The sequence below is a fragment of the Maylandia zebra genome, linkage group LG23 (assembly GCF_041146795.1).
Source record: "Maylandia zebra isolate NMK-2024a linkage group LG23, Mzebra_GT3a, whole genome shotgun sequence".
Taxonomy (NCBI): domain Eukaryota; kingdom Metazoa; phylum Chordata; class Actinopteri; order Cichliformes; family Cichlidae; genus Maylandia; species Maylandia zebra.
In genome coordinates, this window is record NC_135188.1 from 19872509 (window position 1) to 19890741 (window position 18233).

Sequence of the window (18233 nt, forward strand, 5' to 3'; positions counted from 1 at the left end):
ATTTAAGATGTGTAATGAAGGTCAAGAGGGTCCAAACGCCTCCAGGCTAAAGCAACATGTTGACACTTAGTCGTGTTTCAGGCTCGACCGACGCAAACTCTCATATGTGCTTTTCTGTTTTTCTCAGCGTGCCATGCTTCGCTTCTCCGAGCTGGAGCTGAAAGAGAAAGATGGAGACAGAGGACGAGGAGGAGGAGAAGGAGATGAAGAAGAAGTGGAGAAGGAGCTGGCAGAAGGCCAGCAGGGAGAAGAAGAAGAAAAAGAGGAGGAGGAGGGGGAGAAGAAGACAGATGAGGCGGGTTGGGAACGCTGCCAGCAGAGTGAAGGGAGGCGAGGAGGGGGAGGAGGAAGAACTCCCACTGCAGCCGCTGCTGAGGCTCCAAGAGGTAAGAGGATTTCCTGAGAGTTCTGCAGGATGACGCACACACATGCACACGCACACAGACACATGCACACATCACAGACCCACAAAGACATAAAAACACACGCCTTTCTTTTTTCCAGTTGATCTCACTCGCTTGAAGTCGCTCAATTTCTTTGTCTCTTTCTCTCCTTTTTGTGCTCTCTCTCCATCTGTGTGTGTGTGTCTGTTTGTGTGTGTGTATCTCACATACACGCACACATTTGAACTCTGGGTGCACTTCTCTCCTTTTAAACTGAGCGAACCGCTGCCCTCATTTTCTCTAGAAAGCCAAGCGTGCCCGTTCAGTCACACACGCAAACCATCAGCGGTTTCTCTTCCACATTTTTAAAAGTAAAAGTTTTAAGCGCAGAGTCCCGATTTGTTTTGTTTCACGCTCGGTTCACGCTGCTAAAAACAAAAAAAGTCCCAAAACGCTATTTCAGGATCATTCAGTAGGTGTTTTTTAGGTGGTCGGTTTTGGCTTGTTTCAATGAGTTTTTCAAACTAACCAAACAAGTCTGACTGTGATGATTCACTTTAAGTCATTTTTAACTTGCATTTCTTGCAGTCACAGCTCCACAGGCTGAAATCTGAGACATTTTAAGGTTCAGTTGTGTTACTCATGGCTGGATTCTTATGTTTAACCTGCTGTCAGTTTTTTGTTTGTTTTTTTGTTTCAGATTGAGTCATTCTTGGGTATATAGCAGTTTATTTTGTTTGCAGTGTAAAATTACAATTTTTAGTTCTGTGTTAAAGCTACACTGTAGATACGTTGTAACCACACGCCCCTCTGAAACCCTACAACATATCCTAAAGTGTGTCTTTGTAACTACACACTGCGCTGGTGCAGGCTCTGACTATTGTGGTTGACCTGACCAGTGCCGTAGATTCCTCCTGAGCATTTTCAACATTTTAGCAGGGGTTTTTTTGTTGTTGTTTTTTACAGTTTATTTATCGGTAAGAGTACACTCATTGTCTCAATATAAAGACTCATATATGTAACGAAAACAAAATGCAAAACCTACAAAAATCTTTAATAATTGGCAACGGTGGGAAGGAAAAACTCCTTTTCAATAGGAAAACACCGCCAGCAGAACCAGCCATCTACCCCAAATGGATAGGGGTGAGGGGAAGAAAAGTATGAATGCTGATAAAAGTGTCAGACAGTTACAAAGGGAACGTGGTAGGCTCTGCAAAGGCTCTGCAAAACTGTGGTTGTGTTATAAGTATGGAGTGTTCTCCTTATCCACCAGCAACGAGTCTGACAGTCTGAACAGGGAACTTATAAGCCATTAAAGTGAGCCAGATACCCCATTCTCCCTAAGCATACTCGGACAGAACATCTGAGGGATGTGATCAAATGTAGGCTCAAGCGTGTCAACCAGGAAAAACCCACATCAGCCAGAGCTTTAAGGACCTCAGGGCAAATATCATCCAGCCCCAGGGGCCTGCCAGAGAGGAGTGCTTTGAAAACTTCAGCAACCAGTAACTTCTGCCCTTACAATCAAGTCCTCTACCTGATCCCCACTTCTTCCATAACCATGTATTTGCTTCAGCTACTGCTAGAGCAACTTTCCACTTGGTATGCTGGTAGTAGTAAGCTTCTTCCAGAGCCCCACAAGATAGATAAGTTTGATAGGACTCATTTTTAACTTGTGGTGTCCCTAATTGGGTTTGGGGATTTCTGCTACAGAAAGCACCTACCATCTTGCTACAGACCCTAGCAACATAGAGGCAGACCTGGCCTGTTTGGACTCGGTGTTGCTGGTCTTTGATGTTCTGGTGGAATTTGAAGATCTTCTGGACCACGACTTCTGCTAGACACGTACAATGTATCCTTCCTACACAACTGGGCACACCAGGCCTCTCCAGCATCCTCCTCCACCGTTGTTACTTGATGCAAAGCATCACCAGGTTGCAATCGGCTGTCAGCTCTTCTCCTGTCTTCATCCGAGGGGCCCAGCCGTGCAAAGCCAATTATTCTATTACAGTATTGACTATTGATGTGCAGCCAAAGGTGTCTTGGTGCCATGTGTATTGAATAACACTCATATGCATGAACACTGTGTTTGTTTTGCACATCTGTAGTTAGCACAGAAGACCACTCATGTTCAGATCAGGCAGGCTGTTTCTCCAAATCTAACCCCTCCAGGTTTCACCGTTATCACCTATTGTGCGCTCTCCAGCACCCAACCCAAGAACTGTGTAAAGGTTCAGGTACTCCTAACTGTTGCTTGACACACAAGTGAAAGAATAGTCAGAGCTTGTTCCCTGATCTGCAAAGGGAATAAAGGTGAACCTGCCCTTTGTAGCTGCTTCTCAGCCTTGGAAATCCCCTCTCCATTCCCTCTCTAGGAGATTGGTTTCAGAACCAGTGCAACATGTTGAGGTGACCCCCACTATATCCAGCCAGTATCTCTCGATCTGTCACACAAGTTCAGGCTCATGCTTCTACAGAGCAAATAAATAAAAGACCGGTGAACATCTATACAGTGTTGTGCTTTTACTGCCTTACTGCATTTTCAGTTTTGCTGGCTTTGTCAGAAAGGTGATACAGTTGTGCTTTTATGGCTTTATAGGCAATGTGGGATTACATTTTAGGATTAGGAGAAGCCTCCTTTATAAATATATCTGACTTTGTGACTGTGCAAAAATCATTTCCTTGAATGCAAACATTTTCCATTTGAATTATAGTGTTGCCTTACATATGGCAACTTTTTGGGAGGGGATTTTATGTCAGATTATTGCTGACCTCTGCTGCAAAAAAAGATTTTTAATGAAATCCTAAACTAATGAAAGGATCTCAGAAACATTGAAAGTATTTTTTTGACAAAATTCAAATCAGCAACTTAAAAAGTTTTCGGGAAAATCAAGAGTTGCTCAAATCTGCCGCTGCTGTTCTCAGGGCAGTTTTATTCTCTGTGTGCGTGCTAAGCGGCGGTCTTTAGTGCACGCAGCCAGACAACAACGTTTCCATGACGATTGCTTTGATGGCCCGTTGCCATAGCGCATAATGTGCCTGGAAGCAACGGGAAGCAGGGCAAGTCAGATGATTCAGAGAAGAGAGAGCATGGGAATATATGGAGGGAGAAAGATAGGGAGGCGGGATGATTAAAGACAGGATGAAAGAAGAATAAAAAAGATGACAGAAGAGAGAAAGAAAGGAATGAGGAGAAGAAGAGAAAATGTGAAGATGAAGATGGAAAGAGTGAGCGAGAGACATAAAAGATGAGGGAGAGTATAAGGCGCCTGTCTTTGATCCTCTCAGCGGAAAAACAGAACACAGCTGTGTTTGTATTGCTCACTTTGTGAGGACTCAGCTTCCTTATGGGGACAAAAAACAAGCAAAAGGTAAATCAGGACACTTGAAGATGAAGATGAGGTTAAGGCATCATTTTTCCCTGGTTTTTTAGAAGGTCCTGGATGCCATCTGGGTCAGTGGTGGTGGTGTCCAGGGGAAGATTAAAAATGTTTCAAATAAAATTATAAGAAAGCAGCTGGATAAACCCCTGAAATTAAGCTGCAAGATGAAGGACTCCTCTGCTTGCAGACCATAAATAAAGGAAGTTGGGATAACATATGCTGTTAAATGATGAGGGCACACAGCTGTGTAGGTTTTGGTTCAGTTAAGAGCAACAAGAACACATATACTGTAATATCGCCTAAGTCTAACTTCCAGTTTTTAATGCATGGTCTCAGTTGAGGTTTTTTTAGATCAATTATTTCCCAGTCACATTTCGTAAGAGGCAGGCCATAAACTTTCCAAAGTAAAATGACAAAAAAACACCCCAGAAACAACTGGAAATAATACTAACCGACTGACATCAGTTGTCTCCAGTTGACCAACCTGAATACATAGCTCTAACTGTCGTTGTCTTTGGTTGTAACTAATAATGCAAGGTCTGTTGGCACTGAATGCAACTATTTTCATTTGGCTTATGGAGCGCCACCAAAAATCTTAGCTGTCTGTCTTTTCTGTGCATTCTTCTTCTTCTTTAAATCACTTATTGAAATCAGTGTCTTCAAACTATTACAAATTATGCCAATGTGTTTTCAGTAGTTAGTGTCTTCCCTCAGTCATTTTAAGATTCAGGCCCTGTACATGAATAGTGGTGTTAAACTAAGATGTACATTTTTTGCTTGTTTTTTTTGTTTTTCATGCAGGTTTACACTCTCCCTGCCCTCACAACCACCTCCCTGTCTTGCCACTTTGTTGCAACTCCGACAACCTTCCCATCCCCAAGGAGAAGAATGATGGCTTTATGGAGAAAGAGAAAAAGAATGAACATGAAAGAGGAACTGGTCAGGAGAAAAAGACAGAGAACACTTGTTTTGGCTCACAGACAGAACAACAACAAAGGTTTTTCCCCCCATCCAGAGGCCTATTTCAGGGAAACACCTCCACCCTTATGTCCAGCCCAGGCCTCACAGGTTCGAATCTGAATATGGAGATAAGTCGGCGGCGTATCTTCAGCCTTGAGCCTTTCCATCAGAGCAGCATCATAAACAGCCGGCTGAAGAGAGGGAGGGAGGAGGACAGAGAGGAGGAGATGGAGGTGGAGGAGGGGACGGAAAATCTGAGCAAGAAAGCCAAATTCACAAATGGTAAGAATTCAGAAAGTCTTCATGTCTGTGATTTTATCTTTTTCTGTTGGGATGCTGGAGTCTTCTCCTACTGACTCACTGGTCTTGATTACAGAGTCATCTCTGGAAGACGTGAAGAAGCTGAAGGTCTGCATTGAGTTGAATGGCCTTCGGCTCAACAAGCCCCGCCTACCCGGGGAGTTCAACCAATGGCTTCCCACTGGTCAGAGATCAGCAGAGGCCAACAGGAAGTTCAGAACAGATGTCCCATCCATCAGGGCGAGGTCAGACATCAGCGAAGGCTGGTGTGAGCCCACATTTATGAGAAGGGATGGAACGAGAGGTAAACCCTCAAATTTTGCTCTTTAAACTTGACACTTTGCCTCAGATGATTCTACGTGTATTCAGGATCCGACTAAAGAACAATAAAAAAATTTAATGTACTGTGAAACTGGAAACTAAAGAATAAAATGTGTTTAGACACGAGTAGAGACATGTCTATAAGCTGACAGCCCATGTCAAGTTTCATGATGATTTGGACTTGTTTCACTTATTAAACCACACTTCTAACCCACGCTGCATGAGGCACACATTTATGTGTCAGCGGCAGACCTCTAACAACTTTTATTCTGAAGGCAGAGCTGTGGGTTCAGAGCAGAAAGCTCTGCTGCTGTTGCTGCTCGTGCTGATGAAATCTCTCTCTGCGTCTCTCTGCTGTCATCAGTCCTCCACCTCTCCATTTCCTCCTCCACCCCCTCTCGTCTCTCCCTCACAGCTCTTTTTCCTCTCTCTGTGATTGCCGGAGCACACGAGTGGAATTACACCAACGACGTATGTGTATGTGAGCGTGTGTGTAAATCTGTGTGTGTATGAACCCGTGCGGCCTCGTGGCGTGCTAATAGCCGTCTAACATCTCCCAGATGGAGCTGTCACACTCGCAGTAATACATAGGGAATGTGTTAGCAGCCTCCTCCTCCTTGTCTCCTTGCTCTGTTTGTTGAAGGCTGCTCGGAGTGGCACTCACAGTCTGTGCTTGTTCTCTTCAGGATGTCAAATTCACTTTAACTCAAACCAAATAAATCCAATTAAATCCAAACCTGCCATTAGTGGTGGTGGTGGTATTGGTGCATCTGACTTACAAAGTCTCTGCTGATTTCATGCACTTGCCTAAGATCTGCAAATTTACTACATGCTAATGATGCTGATAACAAGGTCTGTAAAGCTATTACTTTTTAGGAGAAACAAGTTGGAATTATTGCAGACCAACACGTAATTAATTTAAATAAACCCAAATGCAGCACATTTGAATGCTGTTGGAACTTGATTTGTCAAGATGATACAATCAAAAGCATTGATTTAAATGTGATCCATTTACATCAAAATAGGAATGGACCAAATGGAGCACCCTGTGGTACACCAGATTTATGAAATAATTTAGGTGTTTAATTTGAACAGCCATTGGCTGCTTATGGTTACTTTTCTGCTGTCGTGGAGTTTGCTGGGAGCGCTGAGCAGTTATATTTACCAAAGCATGCACTGCAAGGATTTTGCTCACACTGATTGTTTCTCTGTATGAATGAATCTGTAAATACTGAAGTTATGTCAGTTTTTGTTGTCCAGAAGATTAACTTTACCAATGACTTAAAGCACTTTGAAGATATAGGCAAGGCCTTCTTTGATAAAGACATTGTCTAGATGGGAACATATGTTGCTCTAAACCTGTTTATTGCATTTAGCACTGATGGCCTAATATGCCACCATACCATCAGAGACGCAGGCTTTTGAACTGAGCACTGATAACAAGCCAGATGGTCCCCCTTCTTTTAGTCCAGAGGATGCTGTGTGTTCCATGTTTTAAAAAAAAAAAAAAAAAAATATTTCAATGTGTCTGATCACAGAACAGTTTTCCATTTTGCCTCAATTTTAAATGAGCTTTTGCCCATTTCTGTATAATGTTCACATAAAGCTTCTTTGCATGATAGAGCTTTAACCTGCAATGGTGGATGGCATGGTAAACTCTTTTTATCTATTTCTGGATGCGTTCCTGAGTCTATAAGGTGGCTTTCATGACAGAATTATCTTTGTTTTTAATGCAGTGCTTCCTGACAGCCCAGAGATCAGAAGCATTCATTACTGATTTTAAGCCTTTTTCCTCACACACAGAGATTCCTCCAAATTCAGTGAATCTTTTGATGATATTGTGTATGTTATATGAGAGATCTTCAACTCTTTTCAATTTTATATTGATAAACTATTAATAACTGCAATTTTTTACAGACTGGTGAAATCTGCCTCTCATGGATGCTCTTTTTATACCCAGTCGTATTAATGATATGTAGTCAGTTAACTTAATAGCAATGCCCTCCAATTGTTTCTTTATAGCACCAATGATTTTTCAGGCACTTCCCAACTTTATTGACATGTCTTTCTGTCATTACACTCAAAATAAGGTAATATTGTTTTTATGAAAAACGCCTCATTCTATATAAGACTGAAGCCATATAAGAACTCCTCCTGCATGTATGGGGTAACATGGAATCTGACTGGGCCATGATACTCAATTTAAGAAGCAGCCCGTAGGACAGTCATTGGTGTGAATCTTGGTGGTAACCTAAGAAACCACTAATGGTTGTTGGTGGTAATAGAAGCCATCAGGCTGTAGAAAGAGTACTTTCAAATTTTGTTGGGCCAGGGGACTCCTGAAAAACCACCAATACCTGGGGTCGAGAAAGACTGCTGCCGTGACAAAAACAGAGGCTATACAGAAGGACTTTTTGTTGGCCTTAAAGAGGTTCCAGTAAACCATTCAGAAACTCAGGAAGGGAAAGCAGGGCTTGGTATTTTTGGTCGGGGAGTTGCTGGTGCACATTGTGAATACTGCCATGTGGTGGAAGTGGTACTTTGAAAAGCTCCTTCCTTCCTGCAACAACACTGTTGTTGGTCAAGTTTACCAAAGGAAGCAGAGACTGAAAACTTGCTGAATATCTGGGCAAAAGTTGCAAAAGTTTCCCCCTAAAAGCTCTAGAAATTGTTGGGCAGTCTTCAGACACACCTTTTCAGGGATACATGAACATCTGGAACAGTACCTATGAGGTAGCTGGGAGAGATTGTGGTTCTCATTTGCAAAAGGGTTCCCTCATATGTGATTCAATTGTCATGGTAACACACTGTTCAGCCTGTTGGAGAAAGCTGAGACGGAAGCTTGGACCCTCTTTTCCTTCTCCAAAAAATTCCACCTTGGAACAGTGGGAAAGCTCTGTACTAGGGGTGCAACGATACACAAAATTCACGGTTCGGTTCGGTTCGATACTTTGGTGTCACGGTTCGATATTTTTTCGATACAAAAAAAATGTTCATGCCTTTTTAATTTGTCATTTATTAAAATTATAAATATATATTTTAACACAAAAGTACAGTTTTTAAATTTAACCCTAACCCTTGTGCGTGTTGTTTTTTAGCTCGTCATATTGCAGCCACAGAAATTCTTTTGTCCATGAAACCATAAAGCTGCACTTTCTTTTTGCCTTATAGTCTGATTTGTCATAACTTCTCCGTTTTGTGGTAAGCTTTTCTTTGGCTGTCACTTCTTCACCCTGACCTGTCTTATTTGGCTCAGCAGAACTGAAATGCTTTTACACACGGACTCACATAAGCTCAGCGATTCTCTGCGCGATCAACCTCTCACATGTTTAAGCTGCGGGAGATTTCACTTGTCATGTTTGCATAGTAAGCTAACGATTAATAAGACTATGTCAGAGGAATTGGTGCACAAATTATCATCACTCACAGATCAGTGCTGTCGCTCTCTATACACAGTTCGCACGATTGCAAAGTGAAAGCAAAAAAACAAGCGCAAATTCAAAAGCGATTTCAATATGTCACATATTGACAGTGGCTCACCCAATGACATAATTACCCAGCTACATTTCTGAAAGAATGCAAAAGCATTGACATATATTTTTCCTTCCTACAATAGCCCGACAGGCAGGGGAGAGATAGCCCCGGGACGTCGGGCTAGCGATATTGCGAGCCCTGTATCTGATTGAGGAATCACTCATCTTTGGAAAAGAGAGTTTATTACAGAGAAATGTCTCTTTCCAAAATAAAAGCTATACTATCCGCTTCTTCTGGGCTATATTCTCAGCAGCATATTAAACATATCAGGTCTCCATAAGGAGAATCCTGTGCTAACAGCTGTCTAAATGACTCGGCTAAAGTTTGTAGCATGCATGCTTGTTGTTTTTGTCTTTGCACTAGGATGATGTCGGTGTAAATGTGCAGTCATATTCGTTGTGTTCCCACTAGTGCTTTCAGGTTAATCTCGTTGAAATAACCTTAACGCCACAACACGGCAAATCTCCGTTAACGAGCTACCCTATACAGAGGGGCTAGACGGCCAACACGTTAACGAGCTAACTGCGCTAACACACTAGCTCCCACCCATGTAATTGAGCATTGCATGGCACATCCAACATACTGTTTTACTTTAGTCCATGACTCGCTTACCTTCAGGGTCATACGTCACATGAAAACCAAAATAATTCCAAACGCCAGATCTGAATGAGGGTGGGGAGGTCCACTTCTGTCTCGCTAGCTTGCCCTGCGCTCTTCCTTCTGACCATCCTGTCTGTGTTGAGTGCTCAGTGAATCTGCGTTCGACTACTCCGCCTAGGCTGCACTCTCGAGCCTAGGCGGAGTAGTCAAATGCAGATTCACTGAGCGCTCAACACAGACAGCATCGTCAGAAGGAAAGTTGATAAAATAAATTACAAATTTTGTATTGTTCTTTTTTTTTCTCCCCTTTGGTTTTCTTTCTTTCTCTCCCCCTCTTTCTTTCATTCTTTCCCCGTCCTATCCCACAGTCATGTCTGTCCCGTTTGCAACTGAAAATAAAATAAATTCATAATTATAATAAAGGTCAATCAAATGGACCAATATGATGATCCACTTAAAATAAATCCTCTTGGCATCTTTCTTGGCCTCAAGACAACAATTCTGATGGCTATAGATCCAAACGGGACACAAAAAAAAAAAAAAAAAAAAAAAAATTTGAAAAAAAAAAATTTGAAAAAAATTGTATTGTTCGATACATATGCGTACCGAACCGAAAGCACTGTATCGAACGGTTCAATATCGATACGAATATCGTTGCACCCCTACTCTGTACCCATGGGATCATGGGAGTTTGACAATCAAGTCTGCATGTGTCTTATAAATTTGGAGAATATTTTTTTCCAGGTTCCCTGAGGTGAAGTAAGAGGTCCTCTTAACTGTATAACTACAGGTTTCATGAGTCACAGTTACCTGTGGTCATACCTCAGTATAAGCAAGCCTTGACATAATATCAAGCATGTCTTGGTGGGTGTTAAACTCCATAGAGGATGTCCCTTGTTGCCATTTCTGTTATTCATGGACAGGATCTCAGGCATAGCTGGGAAGTGGAGAGTGTCCATTTTGGGAACTTCAGGATAGCATCTGATTTTTGCAGATGGTCTGGTTCTGTAGGCCTCAGAACATACTTTTGACACATACTGGAACGTCTGAAGCAGAGTATGAAGCAACTAATATGAGTGTCAACATTTCTAGTCTGAGTCCATAATTCTCTGCAGGAAAAGAGCAGATAAGTTCTTCTATGATGCAGGAGAGTTGCTGCCCCAAGTAAAAGAGTTTATCTTGTTTATAGAGGATGATAATGTGGACCATGAGATTGACCAGTGCTGCATTCACAGCCACAGGGGAGTTGTACCAGACCAGACAACCAGACACCCTACCCTTATCTGGGATCACTCTTTGAGGGTGTTTTCATACCTATAGTTTGATTACTTTGGTCTGAATCAGTTGGTGAGTTTGTAACCTTGTAGCTTTTCCATGTGGTTTGGGTTGTTTTCACACAGAGAAAAATCAGAGTGAACTCAAAGTTAACCAAAATACATGACAATGAAATACGTGAGAATGTTCAGTCCGCTTATTACTGAGATGTCTGGGTTGGGAGCAACAAAAGTAAATACAGGAACACATTGCAGTCTTCTGATGTATCCGAGAACACTGAGAATTCATGTTCATCTCACAGCTAGTTGCTGGTCCATACACAACTTTGTACATCATAGTGCAATTCAGTATTCCAGAATGCAAAGCATACAAGTAAGTTTTTTAGCTCAAACTTACAACATACTAGGGTGCCGGTTTGGCTCAGTCGGATGAACGAGCGACCATGTTCCGCATGGTTGAAAGTAGGGCTGCCACAAACTATTATTTTGATAGTCGACTAGTCACCGATTATTTTAGCGATTAGTCGACTAATCAGATCATGCATCCATTGGACGTAAAAGTACAGCTTACTGCACAAGCATGCATCTGCTCTTATATAACTATCATTAGCTTACAGCTTTAAGTGTGTAAGGTATGTGCTAACTAAAAATAAAGACAAGATGATAGTTTATTAAATTTTAATGAAATTTGCAGATTGTTTTGGTGAAGTTTAATAAACTCCTTGCTATCTAAAATATAACAGGACACCGGAGTATATTCTCCAGCATCTCACACTTCTGATAATCATTTGTCTGCTTGACGTTTATTCAGCTGTGTAAAAACTAGAAGTTTAATCTCAGCCAAACCGATTTACTCAGGAACAAATAAAATACTACAAAAAGCCAAACAATAACATATTTAAGTTATCTAAGTGACTTATATATGTTTAACCTGAGTAGTGGTGGGTTTGAAAACGATTTGCCGGGAGTCCATTGTTCTCACGGGCTCTAGTGAGCCTTGCCCCCGGCTAGCTATCGAGCTAGTGGGTAACAGACGTCTCCGAAAACGTCGGAGCGCTTTTGAAAATATGTGGTGTCTTGATAAACTGAGCAGATATTTGAGATTTACACGGCTACATTCTCGTCTGAAAATATGTTAAACGTTTATTTTGTGACCCAGAAAGAATAATAAGAGTAATATTAAAACTAACTAGCAGCCACCATTGTTGGAAACTGAGCTGGGCTGCGCTATTAATTCTGTGATACAGTTTCTTCTTCTTCGGGGTTTAACGGCAGCTGGCATCCTTGTACATGCAGTGCTGCCATCTTCTGTTTCAGTCCATTATTACACTCTTAAATCCTACTACTTATCCCTGCGTCTTTTGTGATCTCATAAAGCTTCAAACGACGCATCGACTATCAAATCAGTCGTTGACGAAATCGTTGACGAAATCGTCGACGTAATCGTGACTCTTCGACTAATCGTGGCAGCCCTAGTTGAAAGCAGCCAGCCCGGGTTCGGGTCTGGCCCGTGGCCCTTTGCTGCATGTCATCCCCTCTCTCTTCCCCTCCGCTTTCCAGTATATATTCACTGTATTTATCCAATAAAGCTAGTCAAAAGGGCCAAAAATATATATTTAAAAAAACTTGCAACATAACTGGTAACAGTTCATTTGTAACTCTCTTGTTCAAAGGGTCTCAGTGCTGCTGTTTTGGACCCAGTGCGATTACTATGTTCACACCTGCACAAACAAACCGCGCCAAGGGGGAAAACAGATTAAATACCGAAGGTGTGAAAACACCATGAGATATATTGGAGAGTTCAGATAATGGGAGGGAAATTGGAGCAGAGTCACTACTTCATTGTGTCAAAAGGAGCGAAAAGATTAAAAGCTCCAACTCTAAAAAGTTCTCATTGTAACCTGAAGCCAAGTGAGGAAGATACAAAGTGATAGAAACGCTCCTGTTGAATTCTATTCGTAAGGCTCTTCTTCTTCACAAGCTCAAGAAAAACGTTTGTTGGTCAATTTCATGACTTTTTAGACCTGGGGATAATGTCACCAGTTGTGACATTATTTATAGGCAACCTCTCCTAGTGAGTGTGGTCGTGGGCATTTGAAGGAAAATTACTATTTACTGTGTACTTTGAACTATATTGAAAGATAGCCATCTCCATTCTGTTCTATAAAGACTATGTTCAATCCTAGTTTTATTCAGTTCACTGATCTTTACAACTGAGATAATGGAACTTGGGGAACACAGTAGAATTTTCTTCTACGATCGATCGATATGCACAGTCGCACCTGAAAGCACCAGGTGTTTGCAAGAGGGGCGTGGCCAGTGATTCCAGATAATGATCATGTCATGCTTGAGAAAACAATGAATGCTGCAGTTTGATGATTAAAATGAGGAGCTGTTTTACTGCGACACATCCAGAGGGATTCGCACAGACACACACACTCAGTATTAGCCCTGTATGTGTGTGGGTCTTTACACGTGTCTCTAATTTTGTGCGTCTGCGCAAACTAGCTTCCAGTAAATGATAAATTCCTGTTTAGTAGCTTCACACATTCACGTGCGCCCTCATTATGTGCTGTATATGTTAATCCTATTCACAGAGAATGAGTACGTAGGTGAATAAAGTGTGTGTGTGTGTGTGTGTGTGTCTCTGTGTGTGTGTGAGTTTGTGTGTGTCCAGGCTGATAAATAATTCAGCAGATGGAAGCGGCGTGACTCCCCGTCGGCTCTCAGAAAAAACCTCTGGCTGTGTGTGTGTCTGTGTGCATGCGCGTGCAGTGGCATTTACACATTAGCGGTTGTGTGTGTGTGCGTGAGCGTGTGAGACGGCACAGCATGTGTGTGTTTTTCTGTGTGAGTGTTTCCTCCAGGCGTCTGCAATGGAAAACATTGCAAGCACTCTCTCTCTCCTCCCCTCCCCCACTATTTGCTACCTCATTCGCCCGTTCACTCGCTCGCTCGCACGCCTGCTTGCTCGCTGCTCCACTCAAGCGAGGAAGCTGTGTGTTTCTTTGTTCCTCTCTCACGCTCTCTCTTGCTCTGTCTCTTATTATCTAACCCGTCCCCGGCTGAAGGACAGACGGCGGCTCATTTTGGGCGATGAATAGAGTCTTTGCACAAACAGGAGAATGATCACAAGCTGCAAGAAAAGTTTAAGTTTGTCGCACAAATTGGCCATTTTTAAGGTCACCCTGAAAATGTATTGACTCCGATTAACAGAATACAATTTTTAAGTGACGTCCACATTTAGGTTGGACATACGTTGATAGCTGGCAACTTAGATAAAAAATACCATTAACACAAAGCCATGGAACTAATTTTTCTATCATATCTGGTGTGATCTGTGTTTTAAACTGTCCTCATTTTCATTCATAACTCTAATTCAGCACTTCTAAGGGATATCATCATCCTTGATGTCCATCCAGCCTAAATCTCCATCAAGTCCCTGAAAAATCTTAGAACACGACATATTGTTCTAAAATAAATTAACTGTGGTGTATCACATCTTTGGAAGTTTCGTTTTTCTAGCCATACTTAGGCCTGTTTACTGCCACACCTGTTGTCAATCAAGAAATAACTTAAATAGGACCTGTTTGACAAAGTGGAGTAGACCAAAAGCTCCTCAAAAGCTAGACATCAAGCATAATCCAAGGAAATTCAGGAACAAATGAGAAAGGTAATTGTGATCTATCAGTCTGGAAAATATTATAAAGCCATTTCTAAAACTGTGGGATTCCAGTAAACCACAGTGAGAGCCATTATCCACAAATGGCGAAAGCATGGAACAGTGGTGAACCTTCCCTGGAGTGGCTGGCCAACCAAAATTACCCCAAGAGTGCAGTGAGGACTCATCCAAGAGGTCACAAAGACCCCAGAACAACATCCAAAGAATTGCAGGCCTCAGTTAAAGTCACTGTTCATGGCTCTTCCATAAGAAACAACATTCATGGTTCATGGAACCAGGAATTTTGCTGTCTACAAAAACATCCTAAGAAGAATGTCCAGGCATCTGTTCATGACCTCAAGAAGAAGTGCACTTCAGTCCATCTCTGAAGAAGAACAAACTGAAGAATTTGGAGTGGCCTAGTCAAAGACCTGACCTGAATCTGATTGAAATGCTGTTGCATGACCTTAAAAAGCTGGTTCATGCCCCAAAACGCTCCACTTTCACTGAATTACAATAATTCTGCCAAGATGAGTAGGTCAAAAAATCTCCACAGTGCTGTAAAAGACTCAGTTATGACAAACACTTGAATTGCAGTTGTCACTGCTAAGGGTGGCCTAACCAGTTATTAGGTTTAGGGGGCAATCACTTTTTCACACAGAGCTGTGTAGTTTTGGATTTTTTTCCCCCTTAATAATAAACACCTTAGTTTAGAAAGTGAATTTTGCGTTTGCTTGTGTTATCGTTGTCTAATATTTGAATTTGTTTAATGATCTGAAAAAAAAAAGTGTTACAAACATAAAAAATAGGAGATCAGAAAGGGGCCAAACACTTTTTCACAACAACTCTAGGTCTTCAATATATTCTCTGTCAGAAACAAGCCATCCTGTCTCTTTAACCCTCATCCATCCATCTATTATCTTGGCTTATCCAAAGTCAGGTTGTGGTGGCTAGCATCTCCCTTAGAGATAGGATGAAGAGTTCAGTCATTTGAGAGCAGCTCAGAATAGAGCTGCTACTCTTCCACAGCGAAAGGAGCCTATTGAGGTAGTTTGGACATCTGACAAGGGTGCCTCCTGGGTGAGATATCCCAGCCATGTCCAACCGGGAGGAGGCCCTGAGGAAGACCCAGGACACGCTGGAGGTTATATCGCTCTGCCGGCCTGGAGATGCCTAGGATGTTCCCCTGGAGAGAAGAGGATGTTGTACTTTCACCTACAAATTTGTTTCTAGAGATTACTGAATCCATTATATTTTCTCCTAGCGTCATATAAATTGCACTTCAGGATTTATAAAAACTAAAATAGAATTAACAACGTCTGATTCAAGACTGAGATATCTGTTAGATGGATTGTGATAAAAAGTCATTCTTATCTCTGGATAAATTGGAATCACTGTGACCGTCAGCATTTTAATGTAACTTTAATTAGTGACCAGATACCTGCAGGACATGCGTTCTGTTCACAGCCAAAACAGTGATTTTATACCTAACATAATGCTTTTAGTCATTGTTCAAGTATTTCCACCACGATAAACAAGTTGATACCTGATGACTTTTTAAAAAAATTATTATTAATATCATTTGTAATTTTGAATCAGTTCTGCCAGAATTTATGTTTTGACCAGAAACAATTCATCCCTGATTTGTCTTTTGTTTTTTCTTTCAGTTTTCCACATGGCCCCCCATCCCTCATCTCCTACCCATCTACCCCGGCAACCATCCAGCTCTGTACCTCGGCAACCTGCTCCCACATCTTTTGCCACCTTCACTTCCTTCCACCTTCAGGACAAGCATCAGAAGTTGAAGGAGAGCCACAAGGTGTCAAATTTCCTTCCTTCCTTGCCTTCTCTTCCTCCCTCTTTCTCTTCATCACCTGACCCCCATCCATTCCGCTGCCATGATGATGACCCAGACAAGCCGAAAGGCAAGCGTCCCTGCAAGACGAAACACACCAGAGGAGAAGCAGCAAAGGCGGAGGGACAAGACGAGGGTGGAAGTGATGAGGAAGAAAGGAACGGGAAGGTCAGTTTTTTTGTTTTTTTCTCTTTATAAAATGTGATTTATTTATTATTTATTTAGAACGAATGGATTTTTGAAGGACACCTTGAATAGAACTGTGAGCATCTGAGAGAAAGTGCAAGAGGTCATCTGTGTATATGCTTAGTTTATGTGCTCTATTTCTTCCGCTGCGTATTAGCAAGGGGATTACTGGCCACATCAAAAGAATAGAGGACAAGACCTCTGACTCATTTCCTCTCAAAATATGAAAATAGAAAAGTGTGATTCATTTTATTTTGCCATCACACATAAAAATAATGAGACAGGCAGGCCACCTTAGATTTAAACTGCACCCTTCAAATGCACACAAATGTGGAGAAATTGAGTTTGTTTTTGGTTTTCTTGTTTACTTAAATGCAGAAATGGTAACACATGCAAATGATGTGACTCAGAATGACTCAAACGCCCACACACTCACCCAGAGGGATGATGTCAAGAGGGAGCGCTTGTTTAACTCCTTGATATCGTTTTATATCTGTAGTAATACACCACAGCTGAAGGTAAAATCTAAGTGTCTAAATCAGGTGCTCGTCTGTGGACCGAAAAGAAAAGGGCATCTGGAACCGTTGTTTTATATTTGGTAAAACAAGTCCAGGTCACAACACCCACCAGTCTCTCTGGACAAAATGGTCCCTATAGGTTTGAAATACGATGGCTAGAAGTCAAAGTCTATGAGATAAGTGTGAGATATCCTAATCCTCAAGAGAAGTCTAAGCTAAAATGCCCATAAAACCAGTAACCAGTTCAAGATACCCATAAAACTGTCTTGGTATAATGACAAAACCTAAACGAGTCGCACATGACTAAAACAAGATGGCAACAAGTCCAAGTAAAAACATAATTTCTGCAGAAATGGCCAGGACGGTTTTCCAACACTCTATTTTTCGGTCTTGTTGTTTGTCCTCCCTCTCGTCTCTTTTCCGTCTCTGTTAATCGCTGCAATTATCGTCCTGATTGGAGCTCACTGGGAAAACTCAGCAGGGACGTATGTGTGTTTTTACTGTCTGCGTGTATGTGTGTGTGCATGCGCGTGTAATTCAATTCGCTGCAGATTAAACTGAAGGAGAGAGCGAGCGAAGGAAGGCGGGAGGGATGGAGTGACTGAAGGTTATGAAGGAAGAATAATATTCTCCACATGTACTGCTGGTGTGCGTGTGTGTGTTCATACTGTGTGTGTGTGCGGGCGGAGGATTGTGTCGTTTTGACAGCTGCTGCACCGGAGATTTCCTCCGGGCAGCGAGGACACAAACACACGCTCACACACGCACACACTTTCTCTCTCTTCTCGCTCAGCCCTCCTCCTCCTTGTTGGAGTCTGCTGCGCTAGAAAACACACACACACACACCTCCAGGGCAAAGCTCGCATCCTGTTTGCCGATGCGTGGCGGCGAGCGGCTTCGTTTGACAGACGCCTGCACACGCACATTACACACTCACACAAACACCCTGACACACATAAAAACATTAACACGCACACACCGTCTGGCTGCTAAGCGGTGGAGGCTGTTACGGTGGCGTCAGCAGCTCAGCGCTGCATTTTCATCCAGCTCTACCTGCTTCTGATTTGATTAAAAGTACAGAATATATTTGTGTATATTTAGGTTTGTTTCTGCTTGAATACCACAGAAAATACTTTTCATCACTGGAAAAAGATCAAGAAAATGTCCTCATTTATTAAAGTGACCAGTTAATTTTAATGTAAATATATTAGGACCATTATCAAATTGCTTCTGCCAATATTGTGAATGTTTAGTGTTT

At 42.0% G+C, this 18233-nt stretch overlaps 1 protein-coding gene across 1 annotated transcript in view; it reads left to right on the forward strand.

Annotated features, from left to right (window-relative positions):
* Positions 1–18233, forward strand: part of LOC101470062 (BCL-6 corepressor) — an 84827-nt gene that overhangs the window by 48064 nt on the left and 18530 nt on the right. Inside the window, exons 4-7 of the mRNA XM_024798869.2 lie at positions 128–386; positions 4568–5008; positions 5103–5330; positions 16084–16439. Of these exons, the coding sequence (XP_024654637.2) occupies positions 128–386; positions 4568–5008; positions 5103–5330; positions 16084–16439 (1284 nt within the window). The remainder of the gene's footprint in view (positions 1–127; positions 387–4567; positions 5009–5102; positions 5331–16083; positions 16440–18233) is intronic.